The sequence below is a fragment of the Trichosurus vulpecula genome, chromosome 7, assembly GCF_011100635.1.
Source record: "Trichosurus vulpecula isolate mTriVul1 chromosome 7, mTriVul1.pri, whole genome shotgun sequence".
Taxonomy (NCBI): Eukaryota; Metazoa; Chordata; class Mammalia; order Diprotodontia; family Phalangeridae; genus Trichosurus; species Trichosurus vulpecula.
The window spans coordinates 111,052,914-111,074,742 of NC_050579.1; the positions used below are offsets into that span (position 1 = coordinate 111,052,914).

Below are 21,829 nucleotides of genomic sequence, written 5' to 3' on the forward strand. Positions count from 1 at the left end.
CTAAGAACCTTTTCAGTTCTAAAGATAGGATCCTTTGATTTATGGAAAGAATGTATATGGGCAAGAGACTCCTTTGTGAAGTTGTATCACTAGAAGCCTTAAAGCAGATACTGGATGCCAAAATGCCAAGGACACTGTGGAAGGTATTCCTGCATGAATGGTAGCTTGTCCTAGATGACTCTCTAGACAATTTTCAGCTTTAAGGCGCCATGTGTGAGGCTTTTTTCATATCATTATTCTTACCCTCTGAAATAATTGTTCCTACTGTTTCCTAACTCACTATTTCTCTAATGCTTTTTCTTGCTTTTGAAGATCTTCCTCCCACTTCATTCTCCATGGCTTTTTTTTCCATTGAGTTTCCAACAGTAGCACTTCCATAGCTTTTCTCTTTTCTCACTGTGCATCCAACAACTCTCTCCTGATCCAAGCTATCATTCTGGTCCTTTCCCCTCTTTGCTCTTAATCCCCCATAATCTCAATTATGTTCTATTCTTTTACAATCACATACCTTTTAATTTCCTGTTTTGTAGTCATATTTCTTCATTTCAGGCTTCTATCATGGTTGCTTCTCCCTCATTCCCAAATCATTGAGGCTCACATGTCCCACAAATGTGTGTCATGAACATGTCATGTGACAACCGTTCTGTCTCAAAACCCTTTATACCTTCTTTTGGCAGCCAAACTGCCCTTTTATTATAGGTTACATACGTTACTACATCTCTTGCCCCCTCGTCTTTGTACAGTTTTTCCCTTCATGCCTGGAAAGCACTTTTTCCCCTGTTTTGCCTCTTAAAATCTCTAATTTCCTTCAAGGCTCAGCAGAAGCATTGTCATCTACGTGAAAAGTTTCCTGAGCTCCTCAGCTGCCAATGTCTTCCTTCCAAAGTCATCTTGTATTTATTGTGTGTACATACCTCTGTCTCTCTCTGTCTCTCTTTCTCATTCCCTGGCAAGGATTATTTCACTTCTTACTTTGTATTCCTACAGCCAAGAATAATATCTGACATGTAGTAGGCACATAATAAGTGCTTGTTGATCCAAGAGTTTCCCAAGTGCCATTGCAGAGAATATGAAGAGTTAGTGAACATTATTTTTGCCTCTGGAGTAACCCAAGCCACCAGACTTCAATGCTACAAATCAAGGGGAAAGAACTGATAGGTAACCTACTGCCGAGGAGAGGAAACATCACTCCATACCAAGGTTCTCAAAGTCGGGCTAAAGAAAATTTGAAGTGGTTATAATTGCTGTGAGAGCACAAGGAAATCAGAGAATAAAAGCCCAGAAGCTCTGTACTATCCCTGGATATACTGTCTTCTCCTTGGATCTGGGAGTTTTTCAGGGACTTGGAAAAAGGGGGAGAAATGGGGAAATAAAAGATACAGCAATAAAGTTCTATATTTAGTGTGAATAACGAATCCACGCAGTGGTCACATGTATTTGAATTCGCAGCATTCTAAATTATAATTGTGTAAAATAGGTAATTTGTTCCAGACTAATGGAAACATGCAGTTCAAATTTGAATAATGTGAACATGTCACCGGATTCATTATCTGCACTAATTACAGTCATTTTAAGTTTTGAAACATGTACATCAATTTGGGAAGGAGCTATCCATTCGTTTGGTTCCTAAACTCTTCTTCACACTAAGTATCACTTACCTGATCTATCTGGCATTATTTTGAACATTCGCTACACTAGGCTCCTCTGCCTATAGGATATTTTAAAAAGATATTTATGGCACATTAAGGCCGGATCTTGACATACATAGTCTCTATTGTGTACCATCAAGGGACACGAATAATTTCCTGAACTGTCCCTACTGGCATTATTTTTACACTTACGATAAAAGAAAATTGTATTTATAATAAATAGAAAATATTTATTGTACAGCATTATCAAGATCATTTGACAAAAGGCAATATCTATCAAGCCAAAAGAAAATATTTTTACAGGAAGCTTAACAACTTGTACAAACACATACACTAAAATAAGTAATTCCTGCCCTTTGGGTATGCTGTATGTATGTGTACATTTCCAATTTTAAGCAATTATGTTCTAAGAGCTAATAATATATTATATCTCAAGAAAACCCATACTCATAATATTAATATTATTAAGTAGTCATAATAAAGTTAGTGCTTAAAGTATTCACATTTCCTAAATCAGAGACCTAGGACAAATTGGAATAACAGGAAGCTGTTTTCCTTATCCAATCCAACTTTGTAAAGATAAACTGGAAAGCGCAAGTACTGTAATACTAAGGACATATGCTAGTGGCATTAAGACAAAAATATGTTTGACTAATAATAGATACTGTACCATTACTTGCTAGTTTGCCAATTTGTGGAAATCAATCAGGAAGATATTATGATTTTTCCTTTTTTCTTTTGTCTGCTTCAACTAGCTGAAAATCTGAGATTCGAAGCTTAAATTTCAGTTGCAAGGTGCTGAATTTCCACCAAAATTGTTTCTAAATAATTTTACTTAGGGAAAATCTATTCATATTTTACATAACAAGTGGATTAAAGTGGCAGTGATTAATGCCAAAACAGTTAAGGAAAGTCAGCATAAGCACTAAATGGTGAATTAGATAGTAACACTCTGGATACTTTTTATAGGGACCTGGATTGGAATTTGGCTGGAAGAGATTTTGTTAAAAATGAAACTGGAAATAAGTAATAAACCAAGGGTGAGAAATCTACATTCCAAGAACAAGGGAAGAAATCAGACTGATTATGAATATGTGTTTGGTCCTACTAGAGGGAAATGAACTTTCTAAAACCTTTTATTTCAGAAAATCTGTATTGCTGGGGGAAACAACTGGAAATCAGGGTGATTAGGTTCTATGTCAATGCACATTAATCAGTCCCAACTCTTCTCCCAGAATAGAGCACACAAAGGTGAAGGAAAATGCTTAAAAGACTAGAAAGAATGCCCCAAGCAAAATAAAAATACTGATAATGGCTGGGAAATCTTGAATAGTCTTAGCTGTTTCTGTCCACTTTAAGCACTAAAATCGCAGAAATTTTAAATACTGAAGCAACAAGAAATATTCTAAATACTGTACTTTTTCAATCTTAAGTTTTAATACTGGTATGTGCAAGCAGTATAAAATGCACCTTTTTGTGGTTACCCATACTTTTTTTTGCAAACATTTAATATGACAAATTCTTGAAGCACTTAAATTATTAATAATCTACCCACATCATAAAACATCTGCAAAACAAACTCCAGTTTAGCAGGGTAACAACTGTCTTAGCTGCATATGAAAAATGTTTGAGAGCACAGCATACAAACCTTCAAAGAGCTACTTACTGTATATACTTATAACAATGCTATATAGAAAACATGATTTGAACATAAAAATAGCAATACTTTATCTGTAGGACAATCTTTCAGTGGCAGTTGACATTACATTTCACACAGAGAGGCACAGGCACACAGACACGGGACAAATTTGTACACTTTCTTTTACAACAACTTTGACAACAACAGGAAATAATTGTTTTTCAGCTAAAATAGTCATCTTTGCTAGGGGTACACAACTATCTTCAAAGATGAAGCTACTACCCTAGTTACACAGAAGAACAATGAAGCCACATAGTAAATATACTTGTGTTACAGAAGGTCAATTGGTAAATATTATTTGCTACAGTAAATGTAGGGTAACAGTTTAGCCACAGGGTTTGTTCTCGTCAACAAAAGGGCAGCTCAAAGCCCTTGGCACGATGCAAGCTCGACACATAACAAAGACCTTCAACTCTATTTGGTCTCTGGTTCTGACCCCTTTCCAAAATCAGCAAAAACCAAACCAAACCGAAATATTAATTAGAGAAGCTGAGTGTGCGGCAACAAATACTTCGCGGTGAGTTCCCCCCAGCCCACCCCGCCTCAGGCTGTTTTGCCAAAGATAAATCACCGAACTGCAGCTTGGGGGCACAGCATTTTCTCCCGGTGGCACGGCAAGGTCGACTCGGGGCTCTGATGGAAAACACTAGGAATGAGGCCCTTGGTTCTAGTTCAGATTCTGACGTTGCCATTCGAGTTCCAGCGTCCCTTCAGGGACCCCTACAGTTTGTGTACCGGTGGGGCCTCACGTGGGAGAGAGGAAGGGAGAAGTAGCCGTACCATCAGTCCCCAAGGTAGCTTCACGCCGGTTCTCTCTTCAGCCAATGAGCGTCTCGGCTTCCCCAAATTCCTTTGCCCCGCCCTCCCTCCATCCTTCCATCCTTCCCCCCCTCCCCCCCAAGATGTGCTAGTGAGTCTATCGATGACTTCGCTTTTTACGGCGGTTTGAAAGCTTGTCGATGATCCTGTGCAAGAGGAATTTTAAAAAACAAAACAAAACGAAACAAAACAAAAACAGTAACATTCTTTTGTCCTAACTGTCGTACAGCATTTAGGCTTGTGCTTTGTCAGAATCCCCTTCCTGCAGCTAGAGCACGCTTTTGAATGATTCAAGCATCAAAGCTCTCTGGTGAATAGATCACTGGGTAGGAGAGAGAACCCAACCATCCCCCCTCCCGTCCTTTCCCCCCACCGCTCCCCCCCACCTCCCTTCCCTTTCTTCCCTCCCTCCCCCGTACTTGGGACAGCAACGGATTTGTCCTCCCTCCCCCGGATTGCTTTTTCCAGCCTCTTCAGCTCCCCTTGCTTCTGTGACTGCCTCCCAGCTCCCTCCCGCTACAGGGTGGATGAGCTTTGTTTATAGTCTCTCAGGATGACCGAGGCGTAGGTGACGTTTGGAGGGGTGCAGAGCACGGACTCGGACACCGGCGAGCTGGGTACCGAGCTGCCCGAGGCCACCGAGTCTCGGAAGGGTGACGGAGGCGTCAGCGCAGGGGACGCGTCGGGGGTCAGTTTGCCCGTGGCTCGGAGCCCCCGTTCCTCCTGCTCTTCCTCATCCTCCTCGTCCTCCAGCTCATCTTCTTCCGTGTCTCCCCTTTGCTCGTATATGTACTCCTGGAGGAGCTGGAATCGCTCGCTGTCCCCCTCGTCGGCCGGGGGCGAGATGGGCTCGTCGCTGAAGGTGCTCAGCTGGAGAGGCAGCGCTTGCGGCTGCGGCTGCGGCAGCGGCAGAGGTGGAGGCTGGGAAGCCGGGAGCTGGTAGAGAGGCCTCCCCCCGTTGCCCGGGCCCCCAGGGCCCGTCAGTACCGCAGTGAAGTTGTTGTAGTCCGGGATGCTGGCCACGCCCTGCAGCTGGTCCAGAAGCAAGAGCTCCTGAGGCTGGGGCTGGGGCTGGGGTTCGGGCTCTGGCAGCGGGGGCGGCTGCTGCAGCGGGGCCGGCAGGCCTCGGGAAGCGGCCGGCTCGGACCGGAACAAGGGGGGCTCGTCCACCACCACGTGGGCTGGGAGGGGAGGAGTGGCTGGGGTCACCCGGCGGTGCACCAGCCTTGAAGGGCTGCAGGCTGGGCTAAAGCGCACGGGTGGATCGCTCTCCTCCTCCTCCACCACGTTGTACAGGGTCTTGGTGCTGATATCTGAAAAAGTCAGGCTCTTCCCCGAGCCTTGGTAACTTTTAGTGAGGGGCTTGATCACCGCTGTCTGGTTGCAGGCTGTCTCGTTGCTCTTCACGTGCACAGACAGACGGTGCCACATGTGCTGTCCTTTGGGCACCTCTCTTCCACCTGATTCAGACCATGACACAGACTTGCCATTAGAACTATGAATAAAATAAAGATGGATTTATTCGCATAGACATCATGCATACGGACTGCAGAGCCATATAAAACAGACATAATCCCTGGATGCCCAACCCATTATTGGGTTCATCCATGTCCCTCCCCACCCCCACCCCGACCATATCCAACCGCTTTCCTCATCACTTAATATTTACCATAGTTTATGATTGACCATCCTGCTTTCACCTACCCTCCACACCCTCCCCGTTATGGCAGCGGACAAGACTGAGAAAGGATGACAGAACAGCTGTTACTGTAAACTTTTATAAAAGAGATTTAAAAAAAAACCCACGAAGCTCAGACAATGGCAAAAAATGGCACTAACTGCAGTTTATGTGAAAAACCGCAAAAAATATGGAAAGAAATTTTAGAAGATAACCTAAATGTTAGCCCGTGGCCTTTAACGCTGGGGCAGCAGAAGGAAGTCATTAATAATAACTGATAACCCTGCTCATCACCAAAACAAATTAAGGCCCAGATATATTAAAATCTATAACCTACCCTCATAAAATTAGAAAACTATTCACTGAGTTATCAGTTCTGATTTTTCAAATGTCTGAATGGCTGACATTTCACAAGGTAGTTTGGCAGGACAGGAGGGGGAAAGGACATTTGATAGAAAAACAATAACAATTTTGTTCCTTTAGAAATGTCAGTGGTGGGGCAGCTAGGTGGTGCAGTGAGTAGACCACTGGCCCTAGAATCAGGAGGACCTGAGTTCAAATTCGGTCTCAGACACTTGAAACACTTACTAGCTGTGTGACCTTGGGCAAGTCACTTAACACCAATTGGCCTACCCCCACCTCCAAAAAATATCAGTGGTATAAAATCCCACACAGTTTGAGTTTTTCCTTGATGTGGGAGCACCATCACTAAAATCAACAGTGAATTCTTTTTAGGCATGAAAAGGTCCTGATTCAACCCAGCTGACAGAAGTTTGGGGCATTATATGTGTTTGGGCAAGGGGAAGCCAGGCCAAAAAAATATTGACAGGTTGCAATCAGGCACAGAATTGAGACACTATCAGTGAAATCTTTTGGTCTCTTTCCTTCCTGAACTCTCAGAAAGAGGCACTCACAACAGAAATGCCACATTTGCCCCTGTTATCATGAAAAGCTTTTAAACAACTTCTTTCCCTGTGAGAAGGAAAAAAGTGTGATTTATTATGTGTATGTACTCTGGGTCTTTGATGTGGTTTGTGTGTGTGTGTGTGTGTGTGTGTGTGTGTGTGCGCACGTGTGTGTGTCTAATAGACAGTAGCACCTAATAAAATTCTATTTTCTATTTTTTTGGTCCTACCTTAAAAAGTTAAGAAAGCTTTTACAAGCAAACTTAGCACAACCCAATTGTGAGTGGCAAATATAACATGTGACTTTTCATCCTCAGACTCAGATATGACATAATCTTCTTTGACCATTTTTGCCATCTCTGAAACATATCAATGCATTGTTTTGCATTTGTATGCTTGCAAAATCTTAGCTCCATGTCCCAATCCATTTCACCCTTGAGTTAATTTGGGGCTTGACCCTGTAGTTAGCTAGTGTTGTTAACAGATTTTCATCCATATGAATCCTCAAAAAAATTTTTTTTGAGGAGTATGCCTCCCCCCACTCCATTGTATCCATGAAAACACTCAAGAAAGCAATACAATACATATAAGGAATTTATGTGGAAAGCATTTTTCCTTATATGGGGGTATGATATAGATTGTGTGTCATGGCATGAAATCTTTTTAGAGAAAAAGCAGGAAAATTTTAATTATTCTCAAAGATGGCTTATCTAAGCATTTTGAAATCATAAGGAGAAATACTTCCAGAAACATATCCAAGTGTCATATTTATGATGAAGGTAATGTTTTGACATTTTAGATCTGAAGTTCCTGAAAAGAGAAGCCAAATGTGTGTATATTAGAGCAGGAGCTCTCCTATGCTCAAAGAAAAACAGCTACTACGAGCATTTGCTAAACTATAGTTAACAGGGAGAATTTTATTGTTGTTTGTTTGGATAAAAAGTATTGTATTGACCTCAAATAGGACATACTCCCTTCCTTACACCCTGCTTCCTGAAAATATGACTTATGTCAAACCTGAATGCCATTTGTAATTTTCCCATGTGTACATATATGCATTTAAGTATATATGTACACATATGTATATGTATATATGTCTTTTTTCCCTTTTCACAGAGATCTGATTTTGAATCCATATTATAATTCTATATAATTTACTTGCTCCTCTGTGTTGCATTATAATTGCCCAGTATTCTGTAGCATAACAAATTGCTTTTCAGGATGATGAGGAAAATATAATTTCTGAACCAATATGTCAGGGACCTGTCTTTTTATCAGTGTGAGAACTCCCTTGACCTAGACATTACAAACTATCTATAGTTTTAGAGAATTGCCTGAAACTCCAGGAAGTTGAGGCACTTACTAAGTCACTCAACTAGTCAGTATCAGAGGTTGGCATTAAATCCTGGCCTTCTTCACTATAAGCATTATATGACAATACTCAATCTCTTTGTCAAAATTAATAATAATCCTTGGATCGTATAAAAATTCTTTCATCTGAGATCATCCAAGTGTTTGTAAGTGCAAAATTGTTGAATTATTTAAAATCCCCCTGCTAGGTAATTAAGATGTTGCTGTCTCTTTTATAGCTGGAGGAATGAAGGAACAGGAAAGTGATGTCACTGGTCCAATGCGGAAGCCAGAAAAGGAAATACAACCCACAAGATTCCAGTAATCTGATTGGACAACTCATGCTTACCTTTTACTTCAGCATCTCTTATTTCTCCATTTCCTACTATTCTTCTTAAAGTAGTGTTTCTTTCTTCCTGACACCCAACATTTCACCCAGAGCGATTAGAAAACCTTCTATTTGGCCTCATTCTTGCCCCAGTCTATCCTTCACTACCCATCTCACTCCACTACCCAACTGAACTAAATTTCATCATTTTAAATTGTAATGGGAGATATTTCCACATGTCCACATGGTTTCTCTTTCCCTCTTTCTCCTTGTTGAAACATTAAACACAAACGACGTGTTATGTCTTCGTTAAAGGAGTGGGGTATAGGAGAGATGAGGACTTTCCCAGGAAGCACAATTGAATGCCACAATTTGCAACCCTCTCACCCTGCTGTCTAGCCAAACATCTCACGGGGCCCTACGTACACTGGCAAATGCCTTAATTTTCTTACCAGTAACAGTAAGGTAACCCCACTCACTCCACCCACTCTGTAAAATGGATTGTTTTTCCTCACTGGCAAGGGGGTTCTATATGGGTCTCTTTATATCACACACTGCTTTAGTCTCCATCTGCTTAGAGTATTATTAATCATCTGGCAGGCAAAGAAAATCACAAGTTAGTTCTGCTTTTATCCAATACAATTTCTATCTCAACGATAAGAGATTATCACAGTGGTTCTCAATGCCAGGCCCTTGTTTACCCCTCTGGATTTATTGTAAATGCACTGTGTAATTAGAGGAAGATTTAAGATCCTAGGGGTATTTCTGGAGGCTTACTAAATTAGACTAAACTCATTTTTGGACAAAAGAAATTACATTCCATCCACTTGGGGCAAAAAGAAAAGGGGCAGGGCATCATCCCATATGAATTACAGTATGTAGTATAGCTTTATACTGCCTAGATAGAGTAGGGAGGAATTGTATGTGTGGGGAAGACAGGAAGCAGGGATTAAATGAACTCAAAACAATTCCCTAAAAGTTTAGTGTTCCTATTAAATACAAAGCCTACTATTTCATTCTAATAGCTTGCCTTGGCTTTTCTTGAACCCCTGACTTCATCTCTGTCCAATCAGACTGAGTTTAGTAGTCTGAATGACAACAATCTGGCTTAGCAAATTGCTTTTACTTTCCACAGAGAAGCCCATTCCTGTCTTCCTGACCTCATCATACTAGAGACCTTGGAATCATGCCTATCAGATCCAGTGGAATGGTCATGCATGAAGGTGTGGAATTATGATTTTTATAATAATCAATATGATAAGTGTAATGAATATACTAACATATTAGATTTTTCAGAATTGCCTTTTCTAGCTTGTGAATCAGAAGCTCATAATGCAGCTTGAACTGACCAATCAAAATTCTGACAACTCCTACAATCACTGGCATCAGGTAACTGAAGTGAAGTGAGTCAAAGATTGTAGAAGCTCTTCTCGTCACAGAACTCTGGTCTTGTGACCCACCAACCAAGTAATGACCCCCCAAAGACTTGAGCAATGCTATACCCACAGAACTTCAGGACACCTGTACCTTAGTATTGTGGGAATTGTGGGCTGGTGGTGGGAAACCACTCTGGCCCTAGAAATGATTGTTTGTAATTCATCTTCCCCCCTCCCTTCCCACTTGTGATATCTATATCTATATCTATATCTATATCTATATCTATGTCTATGTCTATGTCTATATCTATATCTATCTATCTATCTATCTATCTATCTATCTATCTATCTATCACCTCTGTCTTCACTTCAGCAAGGTAGAATTCTGATCAGGAGAATTCCCAATTTGCAAATCTGTTCCTCATAATGAAACTAATTTATTAAATGGCTCCCTGATTACAGGCATTTTGTCTCTGGTCTGCTGTTTCATCATTCTTAGGTTGGAGACTGGCTCAGTAAAATTCCTGTTAAAGGCAATCGTTCAGCCATAGTCTTTCTCCTGAGCTCCAGGTCCACATCACTAACTTCTTGTTGGATATTCTGAACTGTCCTTTAGCCTCACTGACTGTCCTTCAATCATCTCAAACTCAACAGGTCCAAAATAGAACTCATTATCTTTCCCCCAAAGCCCATTCCTCTAATGAACCTCTTTATTGTCATCAAGGATACTACTATTCTTCCAGTCACCCACGTTTTCAACTATGATGTCACCTTGACTCCTCATTCTCACAAAGCTTGTCATTTCTGTCTCTATAACATTTCTCCAATACATCCTCTTCCTCCACCCACAAGACTACTTTATCACCTTCCCCCTGGACTCTTTCAATGGTCTCCTATTAACTGGTCTACCTGCCTCTAAGTTCTCTTCATTCTAATCTGTTCTCCATAAGCCACCAAAATAATTTTCCTAAAGAAAAGATCTCATCATATTACCTCCTGCCCCCCACTCAAAAATTCCACTGGCTCCCTATTACTTTTAGAATCAATTATAAAGTCTTCTGCTTGGCATTAAAAGCTCTTCACAACTTGGCAATCTTTTCAGCCTTTTTACACATTACTCCTTCTACATTCTAGTCACACTGGCCTTCTTTCTGTTGTTAAAACAATCTATCTCCCATACAAAATGCCCCATCTCTGTCCTCTAAGGCTGGAACACTCTTCTTCTTCTTCTTCTTATTCTTCTTCTTCTTTTGTTCTTCTTCTTCTTCTTCTTCTTCACCTCTATGCTTTCTTTATCCCCAGTTTCTTTCCAGATTCACCTCGTGTCATGTTTTGCATGAGGTCTTTGATGATTCTCTAGGAGGTACTGTTCTTCATGTTCAAGTTAACCTTGTATATGCTTTGTGTTTGTTTTGTACATACCTTTGCATACTTTGTACATATTCTCTAACCTGGTAGAACAGCAGATCCAGGAAACCAGGTACCAAATCAATTTTGTCTTTGTATCCGTAGCACCCAGCACTGTTTTGGGCACATAGTAGGTACTTAAAATGCTTATTGATGAATTGATCTAACATTTGCCTTATGTGTTTTTATGTGGCTCAATAAAGATACTGAGAATGATGATTCCTGATTAAGTATCTGTTAGGTCTGAGAGGACCAGAAGTAGGAGATGATTTGAGGTGCTAGTGTGAGGACCTATTGAAATTCTAGGGCCTGAGTTTCTAGATGTAACAGATCTCTTGACTTAATATTCTTTTAACTGTATATTCTCATCCCCACCCCACCCCCCCCAACAGAAAATCCAATATTCACAGCACTTGAGAATGTATGGGAGTGGGTGGTGTAAATAGATCAGCCTATCTCTGGCACTTAGAGTGATCCTGTCTGTTTTATTTGTTTCAGTAAGTGCTAGTTACATCTGCAGAGTACATTGCTCTCGCTCAAGAGAGGTCTAAAATGGGAATCACAGTGGGTGGGTGTTTCGGAGAAGGAGGGAAGGATCCTGCCCAAGCTGTATGAGGGAAACATACAGCACCTGTCTCAGCCATGCTTCACTCAAATCACTGCTATCAGGTGGAAATGGTCTCTCCACAACCAGAAGGATGGTTACCTACAGATGGCACATAGACAAAGCAAGACCTTCCTATAAGGTCTTACTCCTTCTACTTTGAGGCTGCTTTTGCAAGTTTTCTCTGAAAGTGAAAAAAAAAGAAACTTCATCAAATCACGAGTTGGAGAGAAAGGCTTACCAAGTTAAGAAAAATAAACAGCCATGGGGCTGGAAGTAAGTTCTGAGCTTGCTGTTTGGACTTCTGACTCATCTATTCCTAAAGGGCTAGAGGATTCAGGTTCCAGGAACTGTTTAATTGCTTTTCAAGGATGGTCATGCTCACCATGGGAGACCCTGAAAAAATAGTGGTTATGAGGATGGTCAAATGCTCTATAAGCAGCTGGGGTCAAGGCACTGTTTGAGAACCTTTTCTCAGAGAATCACAGGCAGCAGAACTTGGTGAAAACTATTGGAACTATGCTCTTATTTCTCTAGTCAAAAACACATTGATCTTCAATAGACTGAAGTCCCATCAACTCAATTCATTCTTCATGAAATTTCAGCTGTGTGTGTGTGTGTGTGTGTGTGTGTGTGTGTGTTGTCATAGTAACACTAAAAATCTCAAATCTTTTCTGACCTAGCTCTAGAATGTAGCATATAGTAAGTACATCTGGATGTTGAGTTATTGAAGACATATACGTTCTGACTAGATGAATGTTGGCATTTTCTGGATGAAGTCAGGTCTTGAAAGATGATGATCCCATGCTTTCACCCCTTGTTTAAAATGAATGGAACATAGCACAATTTGCACATGTACCATTATTCTACCCTAATGATACCTGCAGCCGATTCTACTCCAAAACACATTAAGTGTGCAAAGAGCAAATATTTCATCCTCATTTAGGTTATTTAGGGCACATCTTATATCAAAAGGCCAAAGGACATAGCTAATGAGACACATAAAAGGCAAGTAGAAACAGTGGAGTTCTTGACATCCCACATGCTATATACCTGGTTGGTTTCACCATAGAACACATACTCATTCTGAATGGATCGAGGATGAAAGAACAATCTACAAAGTAATTCTTTCACCAAGGAACCTAAATTAGATGATGGTCACTGGGTGAAGGGCCCATAAATCTTGCGCAGGTATAATATGTATTATTGATAGAATGTTGTTCCAATTAGAAAGGAAATACAACTTTTTAAAGTCATTTCATACTTAAAAAGGGGAACTCTTTTGGGGGACAGACACCCCCTAGCGTAGCAAGCAAGCAAATGGCAAACATTCATTGAGGGCTTACATATATGCCCAGCCCTTTATGAGGGAAACTTAAGTAGTTTTGCTTTTAACTCAACTTAATCTATTTGGGAATGCTGAAAATTCATGTAAAACATTTTCTTTGGAGATTTTATCAGGTCCTGACAAAACAATCATTCCAGTCCCAACCTAATTTCCCCCAAAAGTCATTTTCAGGGAAATGTGGTTAAACCTAGTTTATAGCTCAGTCATGCACTGGTACAAAAGGCAGGCTTCAGAATGTTTTTTTTCTTTTAAAAGTTTTTTTAATCTCAGAAAGGAGTATTTTCACTCATTGTTACTTGACCTGTAATCATAATATCAAGTAGTTCTGAGTTGTTCGTTGTATTCTATTTGGAACCTTTACAAAGTAACCGTAGAAAAACTGAGCAGTTAAGCCATTCTGCTGCTGTTATTAGGGGGTGTCTGGTTAGACCTGGGAAAGACCATACAGGGCCAGCAGTTTTATTCCTCATTATTGATTCACTTTCACATTCTGGGTTACATATACTATTATGGCACCAGATCATGGAGAGAACATACTGTTTTCTTCTTGTAGGATAAGCCAGAGCTAAAGAAGAGCCGATCAACTAATAATGCATTTGTTATTGTTTAGTTATTTTCAGTCATGTCTGATTCATTGTGACCCTATTTGGACTTTTTTCTTTTTTTTCTTTTTAGGAGACAATTGGAGTTATGTGACTTGCTCAGGGTCACAGACCTAGTAAGTGTCTGATGCTGGATCTGAATTGAACTTAGGACTTCCTGACTTCAGGGTTGGTGCTCTATCCTCTGCACCACCTAGCTGCCTGACCCCATTTAGGGTTTTCTTGGCAAAGATACTGGAGTAGTTTGCCATTTCCTTCTCCCATCTCATTTTGCAGTTGAGGAAACTCAGGTAAACACGATTAAGCGACTTGCCCAGGGTCACACAGCTAATAAGAGTCTGACACCAGATTTGAACTCAAGAAGATGAATCTTTCTGACTGCAGGCTTGGTACTCTATCAATTGTGCCACTTAATAATCCAGTAATACATAGGATTACATTTACTAGTCTTTTCCTAAGATACTAGAACACTAGCTTCGTAAGGTTTTAGTTGAACCTGGAATGAAAATATTTCACAATGAATCTACTAATTGCTAACATGTTCTCGAAATCTAGTGATCTGAAATGATCTTGAACAATTAACCATATGTCTTTGCTATTCCATGGATCCACTATTCTTTCCACCAGGGATTCTCCATTATGGAAATCTTCTACCTTTTCACTTGGGTTTGAGAATTATATTTTAAAATCATTGAATAACCCACAATTTCATCTTATATTTTTGCATGAATTCATATAGGCTATTGGGTAGGAGAAGGAGTCATAATTCTCTGTAGTTTGCTCTTAGGGATTCTTATTTTGTTTGTGTGTGTCATGGACTCCTTTGGCAGTCTGGTGAAGCCTATGAACCTTGGAATAATATTTTAAATACCTAAAATAAAATACATAGGATTACAGAGGAAGGCATTATATTGAAAGACAGTTATAAACTTTTTTTAATGTTCATAGATCATGAGTTAAGAACCTTTGCTCTACTTATCTTGTCAAGACAGGCATTCTTTTGCATTCTCATCAATTCTTTTGACAGGAAGTCAGCAGCTATTCCATTAGGATCAACTCACTGTGTTCTGGGTCAAAATTACCATGTGGCACACAGAACAGCTCAGTGTCTTTTGACTGAGCTACTAAGAATGTACTTAGGTAGGCTAGTGTGGTCGGGTTATCAGATGTGCTCTGATTATCCTACGAGCTACCTTTTCTCTCTTTCTCTCTGAGAACTGAGTACAACTGAGTTGAACCCAACGTTGTTTCTCTATGAGCTTCTTCAGAGAATCTCAGGAGGGCAGAACACAGATTTCCCAACATGCTCCACTGAATAAAGAGTGGGAGAAGTATTGTGGCCCCACTCACCAGCATCCATAGCAAAGTTCAATAACAAACAACATATTTGAACAACATGGGGTTCTCCATGCTTGCAAGACTGTTTAAGCCACAGGAAATTAGTCAGTGGGCTGTCTCCTGCTGCAGGAATGTGTACCTTTGACTCTCCCAAGGGTTTGAAGGGCTGTAAAGGAACAGCTGAAAATGATCACAGACACTGTGTACAATGAATTGAACATTTTCCATGTTCTTCTGTTGACTTAAAGGGACACTGCCAAGATTTGGAGGTCAAATATCAGACCAAACATGCAACTTGATTTTTTTTATCAGAGAAGGAAAATCTGATAAAAATGCTTTAAACATTGCAAATGATATAGTTTCCATTTTTTTGAAAAAGGAAATCTGGTTGCCACTTTTTGTGGGACCCACAAAATGTGTATTCTATCATTCCACTGAATGAGGAGGGGCACAAACAGCAGTTCATGCTGGTACTGATGGCCACGGGCTAAAGCTATGGAGCCAGTCCATAAGCTTAGGTTATGGCTATCCTTGAACTGCAGCCGGTATAATTTCAAACCCTTGGCACAACAGCCAAAAAGACAAAAAAAGAAGAGGAAAGGAAAGGATCAGTGAAGAGAAGAAAAGGAAATAATAAAAGAAAAGAAAAGAAGGAACTGTTTGCCAAGTAAGAAACTGACAAAATTGATGCTAGTGAAAAATTTGCCTTTGAGCTTGTAATCAGGATCTTACAAATGAAGCTCCAGAAGAAAAAAATGTTGCATCAAAAGGAAAAAAAAAGCAAGAAAAAGAAAGCAAATGACTTGACAGTATCCCTTTAAGAACTTATGAACAATCAAGAATTGATTGATGCACAGAAACGAATTCTTCCTCCTTGATGGCATGCACCACATCTGTCTCAATGTTAGAAATGGAACAACCCAGGAGAGAGAAAGCAAGGGGTCAACCACTATGTGTCATGCACCTTTTCTTACACATTCACTGCAGTGTGGGACTTTTCAAAGCTGCACATGTGCCGACGGACACTGGCTGGTGGGCGAGAATTCTGGCTGCCTCTTCCTGAGGATTGAAAAGAAAAAGACACCCAGTGAGTGGTTATACACATGTACAGACATGGCGACTATACCACTCAGGAGGGTGCATGGCCCTGACCTAATACTGGCTTGCCTCCTGTGACTCTTCGTCCTCTTTTCTGTTTTATTCTGATTCTTAAAATTCCTACATGGACTTGGCCACTTCCAGTGCCAATTAGGGCTCGAGGTGGGGTAGGGAGTGCTGCCCAAGTTTGCTTTCCCATGACAACATTTGTTTTCAATAGTGCCTTATATGAGGCCCATTCTTTTTTCCATCTTGTGAAATCTGTTCTCTTTAAATAGCAGATGGCTTTGCTCCCGATCTAGAGGGGACCTCTTCCCCCACACCTCCTAACATATTCCTTTGTGCTTGGTGGTGCTGCAAAGGAGGCATTAACCCCAGATCACACAGATACTAGACCCCCTCCTTCTGAAAGGGTATGGACAATGTATTAGTCTTATATTCTCTTTTGCAGCCCCCATTTCATACTGGGATTTCTAATTGCACTATACATTAATTTTCACCATGTTTAGATCTCTAAAAAAATCAGTACTACCACCTAACAAGATTCCATAGTTGCCTTTCTGGCCCTTGAAGATGGAATTATGTTAATAGTGGAGAGACAGAGCACTCCCTGGGCATTTTTGGCTCCAATATGAAAGCTAGTGTTGCTTAGGAGGTAACTACTGCCATTAGTCTACAGCTGCTTCTGCATCCTTACGGTGATACACAGAGTGAACAAAGAAAGGCACACTCCTATCTTCTCTTAGCACTGACAACAACAACTCAAAGACTTTTATTTTTATTTTCACTTTTCCTTCTAGCTAATTTGATTTCAATAATCTATAAAAAAGAAAGCTTCACACTACTAAACTAATCAAGGCAACCAATTTCACAGATTCCAGTCATAAGTCTCAATTATTCTTCCAAAATAAGATGAAAAATCCCTCTCCATAAGTCTCTCCTCATCCCTACTCCAAGTCATCATGGTTACTCACAATGAATAAGGCCAACATTCTTGCCAGATCTCTATTTATTCAATAAATGTGAATGAAAATGGATTACTTGCAATTTTTTTTGTTTTTATATGGATATATGTGCATACATAAAAATCTGAACTCCTCTTTTAGGAATAGTGTTAAGATACCATGAGACAAGCTCCTTGTTACGACTGCAGGAATCCATTTCTTTAAATGATTTTTGAAATGACCATGCATACTTGCTATGAAATTTGCCGAAGAAATATCCCTTAACATTCAACAGGTCCACCCTGAAACCACAAATGCTCAAAGATAGTTGAAACCTTGATCCTCAATGAGAATATGTATGAGGTTTTCATTTTATGATAACTTCTTAAATGAACTTGAACATTATTACATACTTCATCAAAGAGTGAAGGGAAAAAACTTATTGAACTTGACTTTTTTCAAGCTTTAAAAAACCCCATATTTTCCAGTATTCCAAAAATAAAAAAAAACAGGAGATAGTTTTGAACATTTTGAAATTTTTTAAGATTACCTTAGGCACCAAGAAGTCAAGAAAAACAGATGTGTTATTTTATGGGACCCATGATGGTTAACTTTGCAATATAAGGCAACACATGAAACCAAACCAAACTTTAAGTATCCAATTTCCAACTCCAATTGGCTATTGATTTTGTCCTTGATCACTGATAAAATAAATTAATAATGGGAAAGGCTATTCAATTCAATTCAAGAAAATTAATTAAACTCTACTTTGTGATGAGCACGCTGCAATAGTCACTGGCAAAAAATGCAAAATGCAAAATTTTAATTAGAAATAATCATATATCACAAATTTTCACTAATAATACACTAATAGCACAAGGCAAAATATAATAAGTGCCAGGTGAACAGTACAGACTTCAGGTGTTATTCAATCCAAGGAACGTGTTATCAACTTCTATAAATAATTATCAAGTACCGATTATCTGCAGGGCTCTGTTCTAGGCTCCAGTGGATATACCCAGAGTAACAAAAACAACAATAATTACCACATAACAATGAGAGATAGCAGGACATAATGGAAAACTGTGGTATCAGGAGACCTCGGCCCAGGCCCAGGCTGGCCAAAAATGGCTGTGTGATGAAAGATAAGTGACTTAACCTTTCAGAGCAGCAGGCAACATTCTAAGACTAAAGATAAATTTCAGAGCATTGCTGATTGGCCTTGGTGGAAGGAGTTTCTGAATCAGGAGTTTCATATACTAAAGAAATTGCAGGTGCTCCTCTCTCTCCCTCCTTCCCCCCATCTAATACAATAATAATAACTATTATCTTATGATTGTACAAATGCAATTATAATAATGGCAATAGCCAATTTTAGCTCATTCATTTTTCAATTTAACTCCCTTATTTTATTGGGATCTCACAAAAACTCTTTGAGGAAGGTAGCATAAGCATTATTATCTTCATTTTATAGGAAAAGAATCTGAGGTTTGGAGAGGTAGTTATTTGTCCATGTTCATGTAGATAGTAGGTACCAGAGGCTAAATTTAAACCTCAGTCTCTCATGATTCTAAATCTAACACACTTTGTACTACACAGGCTATGTCTTATCAGATCCTGCCCTCGAGGAGCTCACAGCCTAGTCGGGAACTATGTATGACATTCACATGAAAAATTGCAATACAAAACCTTATTTTTAAGTGGGATACACCTAAAAAATATATGAAATGTTATATTACACATATATTATATACATACATATACATTTACATACATATGTGTGTGTGTGTGTGTGTATATATGTATATATATATATACACACACACATATATACCTATGCTTTCTTACTGTAGCTTTGGAACAAATGAAATGTTAATGGTATGTGGCAGGTAGGTGGCATAGAGGATAGGGTGATAGTCCTGGAATCCAGAATACCTCAGTTTTAATCTGACTTCAGACACTTACTAGCTATGTAACAGTGGGCGAATCACTTAGCCTCTGCTTCAGTTTGCTCCTCTGTAAACTAGACATAATAATAGCACCTACTTTACAGGGTTGTTACAAAGATTAAATGAAATGCTATTTGTAAAGTATTTAGCATAGTGCCCGGCACGTAGTAGGTACTTAATCCTTCCTGCCTTCCTAAGTGAAAGTCCAGCAAATATTAGTCATCGTTACTTACTATCTCTTGAAGAATCTGATGTGGCTATTTTATAGTATGTGAAAACTGAATTACATTGCCAGGAGTTACAACACCACATACCCACCCAACCACAGCTTCAAAGGGAAGTCTCAGGAGGAAAGATGGCCTACAGAGGTGTATCAAAAAGGAAACACAACCTTAGATTTGGAATCAGTGACCATGGTGACCAGAAGCCCCATGGCAGCCCAATTTCCATAGATGACTAGTTTTTTAAACTTTTAATTTTAAAGAGTTTAGTCCTTAGCCTCATTCTGTAGACTGTATGGATCCTCCTAACATGCTTCCTATTTGCAGCCTGGATAAGCTATGGGTAGGTAAGTGTAATGTACAGATTAAGGCGAGTATGACTCTATAGGAAAAGACAATGAATGGATGTCTGTACAGTAACTATGCTTGTGTAAATGAGGGATAAAGCAAGCCGTGATGAATCTTCATGTTTATTTTCAGATCACCATCATATTAATGGTGTGGTTATTCCTTTAGAATCAAAAGAGCCATTCATATAGATCAGGGACTCTTGATCTTTTTTTGTGTCATGGTTGGTGAAACCATGTCTTTTGAGACTCTTGTGAGAATAATGTTTTTTAGTACATAAAACACATAGGAGTCACATAAAGTACATAGAATTTACAAAAGAAACCAATTATGTTAAATATAGTTATCAAACTATTTTAAAAATCAAATTCACGAATCTCAGGTCAGGAATTCTCGACATAGAGAACATTTTAGCAATGCTTCAGAAGCACGTAGGATAAACATTGTTTCTCTGATGTTCCAAGGCCAAATAGGTCATGAGTACATTTTCTTGTTTGGTATTACCCATCTTATCCAATCCATTCCTTATCCTTCAAAGTCTCCATAATTTCATTTATGTAGGTTATCTCTCTATTCATGCAGATCAGAATTCTTCCATTCATTAGCAGACAGACTTTAAGAGTTTCTGGACCAGAAAACCTCATTACCTGGTGGCCTATCTTATGGTGATAAGAGTCTCAGAACTTAGTGAAGTGGGTTCTTGGAAGACAAAGAGAACCCTGTCCTGGAGTTTGTACTTTGAGACATTCCAGCTTGGCTGGAACGGCCAGAGCTTGTCCTCCACTGTCGTAACCTTCAAAAACTCCAGGGTTATTTCCATATTGTAAAAGGCACTGGAGTAAGAACTTGTGAAGGCTCTTTTTTCTTTATTGAGAGAATTTGAGACATGACTGAGTGCCTCTACCATCGTGTTTGTGGGTATGCATTGGAAGTCAGAAATATTTTTAGAGAGCTTCTGGTGCTATTGCTCTTAACCTGCAACCACATTTGCCAGAATACATCATGGCTCGTCATATTTTGTATAAAAGCTTATAAGCACACATTAAAAATTTTTATTATTCAGTATATGCATGGGATGGTGTCACACTGAAGGAACTAGAGTCTAAGCTTAGTGTGGTGACTTTCCAGCTGACCTTCCATGCCTCAGTGAACTCAAAGGAACGTGTCATCTCTTTTTCAGAGGAACACGCCAGTCACCGTTTCCTGTCTCCTTCAGCAAGGAGAGACAATTTTCATAGGTACAAATAATTGATTAGTTTCTCATGCTCATTGTATTTCAATAACCACACAGCTGTTACAGAGAAGCTTCCTTCTCCAATCTCCCCATCTCCCCAAATAACTACTGACAATCCCAGCTCTCTCTGGGTTTTGGCTTTTTTTTTAGCCACTTGGCCTTCTAGACATAGCCCCTCTGCACATCCAGTCTAAGTGTTGAATTATGCATTTCACTCTCTTCCCTGGTGGTTAGAAACTGTATGGAATTAAAAGGAAGCTGAGAGCTCCCTAGAGGGTGGAAACAGATGGATGCATGTGTTTTGTTTATTCCACCAACCATATAGAATAGATTGAGCATTTAAAATGCAAGACAGCTATACTGATTTCAGAAGAAAAAGGTGCTTTCTCCTGCACCTTAATGAAAAGCCCTCTGACTTAAGGAAATCTCTCTTCTAGTCTTCTCCAATTACTTGTCTCAAACCTGAGCTCCGTGTGCATAAATGAGGATAGATTCTGGGCTCCAGAAACCATTTAGCCCATTGCCAAAATACATTTGCCTCTTGGCTAAGACTTGCCTCTATGAAGATCAATGACACCTGACATCACAGGACAACTTTTGGCTAGAAGTGAAGGAGGATACCAGGTTGAACTGAAATGGCCACACATTAGCATTTAGCCAAGAGAAAGACTCCAGGAATGACAAGTCTGGAATTAATGACAAAAGAAGCATGTGGAGAAAGCTGACAACTAATGCAAGTATTAAAAATGGTTTAAGAACATCAATGAGTGGAGATAACTGTGAACAAGGTATCGGGAGACCCGGGTTTCAATAATCCTTCTTAGCCTGGTTTCAGGTTTACATATATCATTTATCAAGTTTTAATTCCACCATAAGCCTAGAAAGATAATCACACCATGCCCCATTTACTTTTTAGAGATATTTTGGATAGA

General features: G+C 39.7%; 1 protein-coding gene across 2 annotated transcripts in view; it reads right to left on the reverse strand.

Moving 5' to 3' along the window:
* Positions 1-3,064: 3,064 nt before the first annotated feature.
* GRM1 (glutamate metabotropic receptor 1) overlaps positions 3,065-21,829 on the reverse strand; it is a 434,859-nt gene continuing 416,094 nt past the window's right edge. The window contains exon 8 of one of the 2 annotated variants that reach the window (XM_036769302.1): positions 3,065-5,662. In XM_036769302.1, coding sequence (XP_036625197.1) covers positions 4,684-5,662 — 979 coding nt within the window. In that variant the 3' untranslated portion in view covers positions 3,065-4,683. Of the gene's footprint in view, positions 5,663-16,091; positions 16,163-21,829 lie in introns of those variants that run through there. The other variant, XM_036769303.1, reaches the window with a different exon arrangement.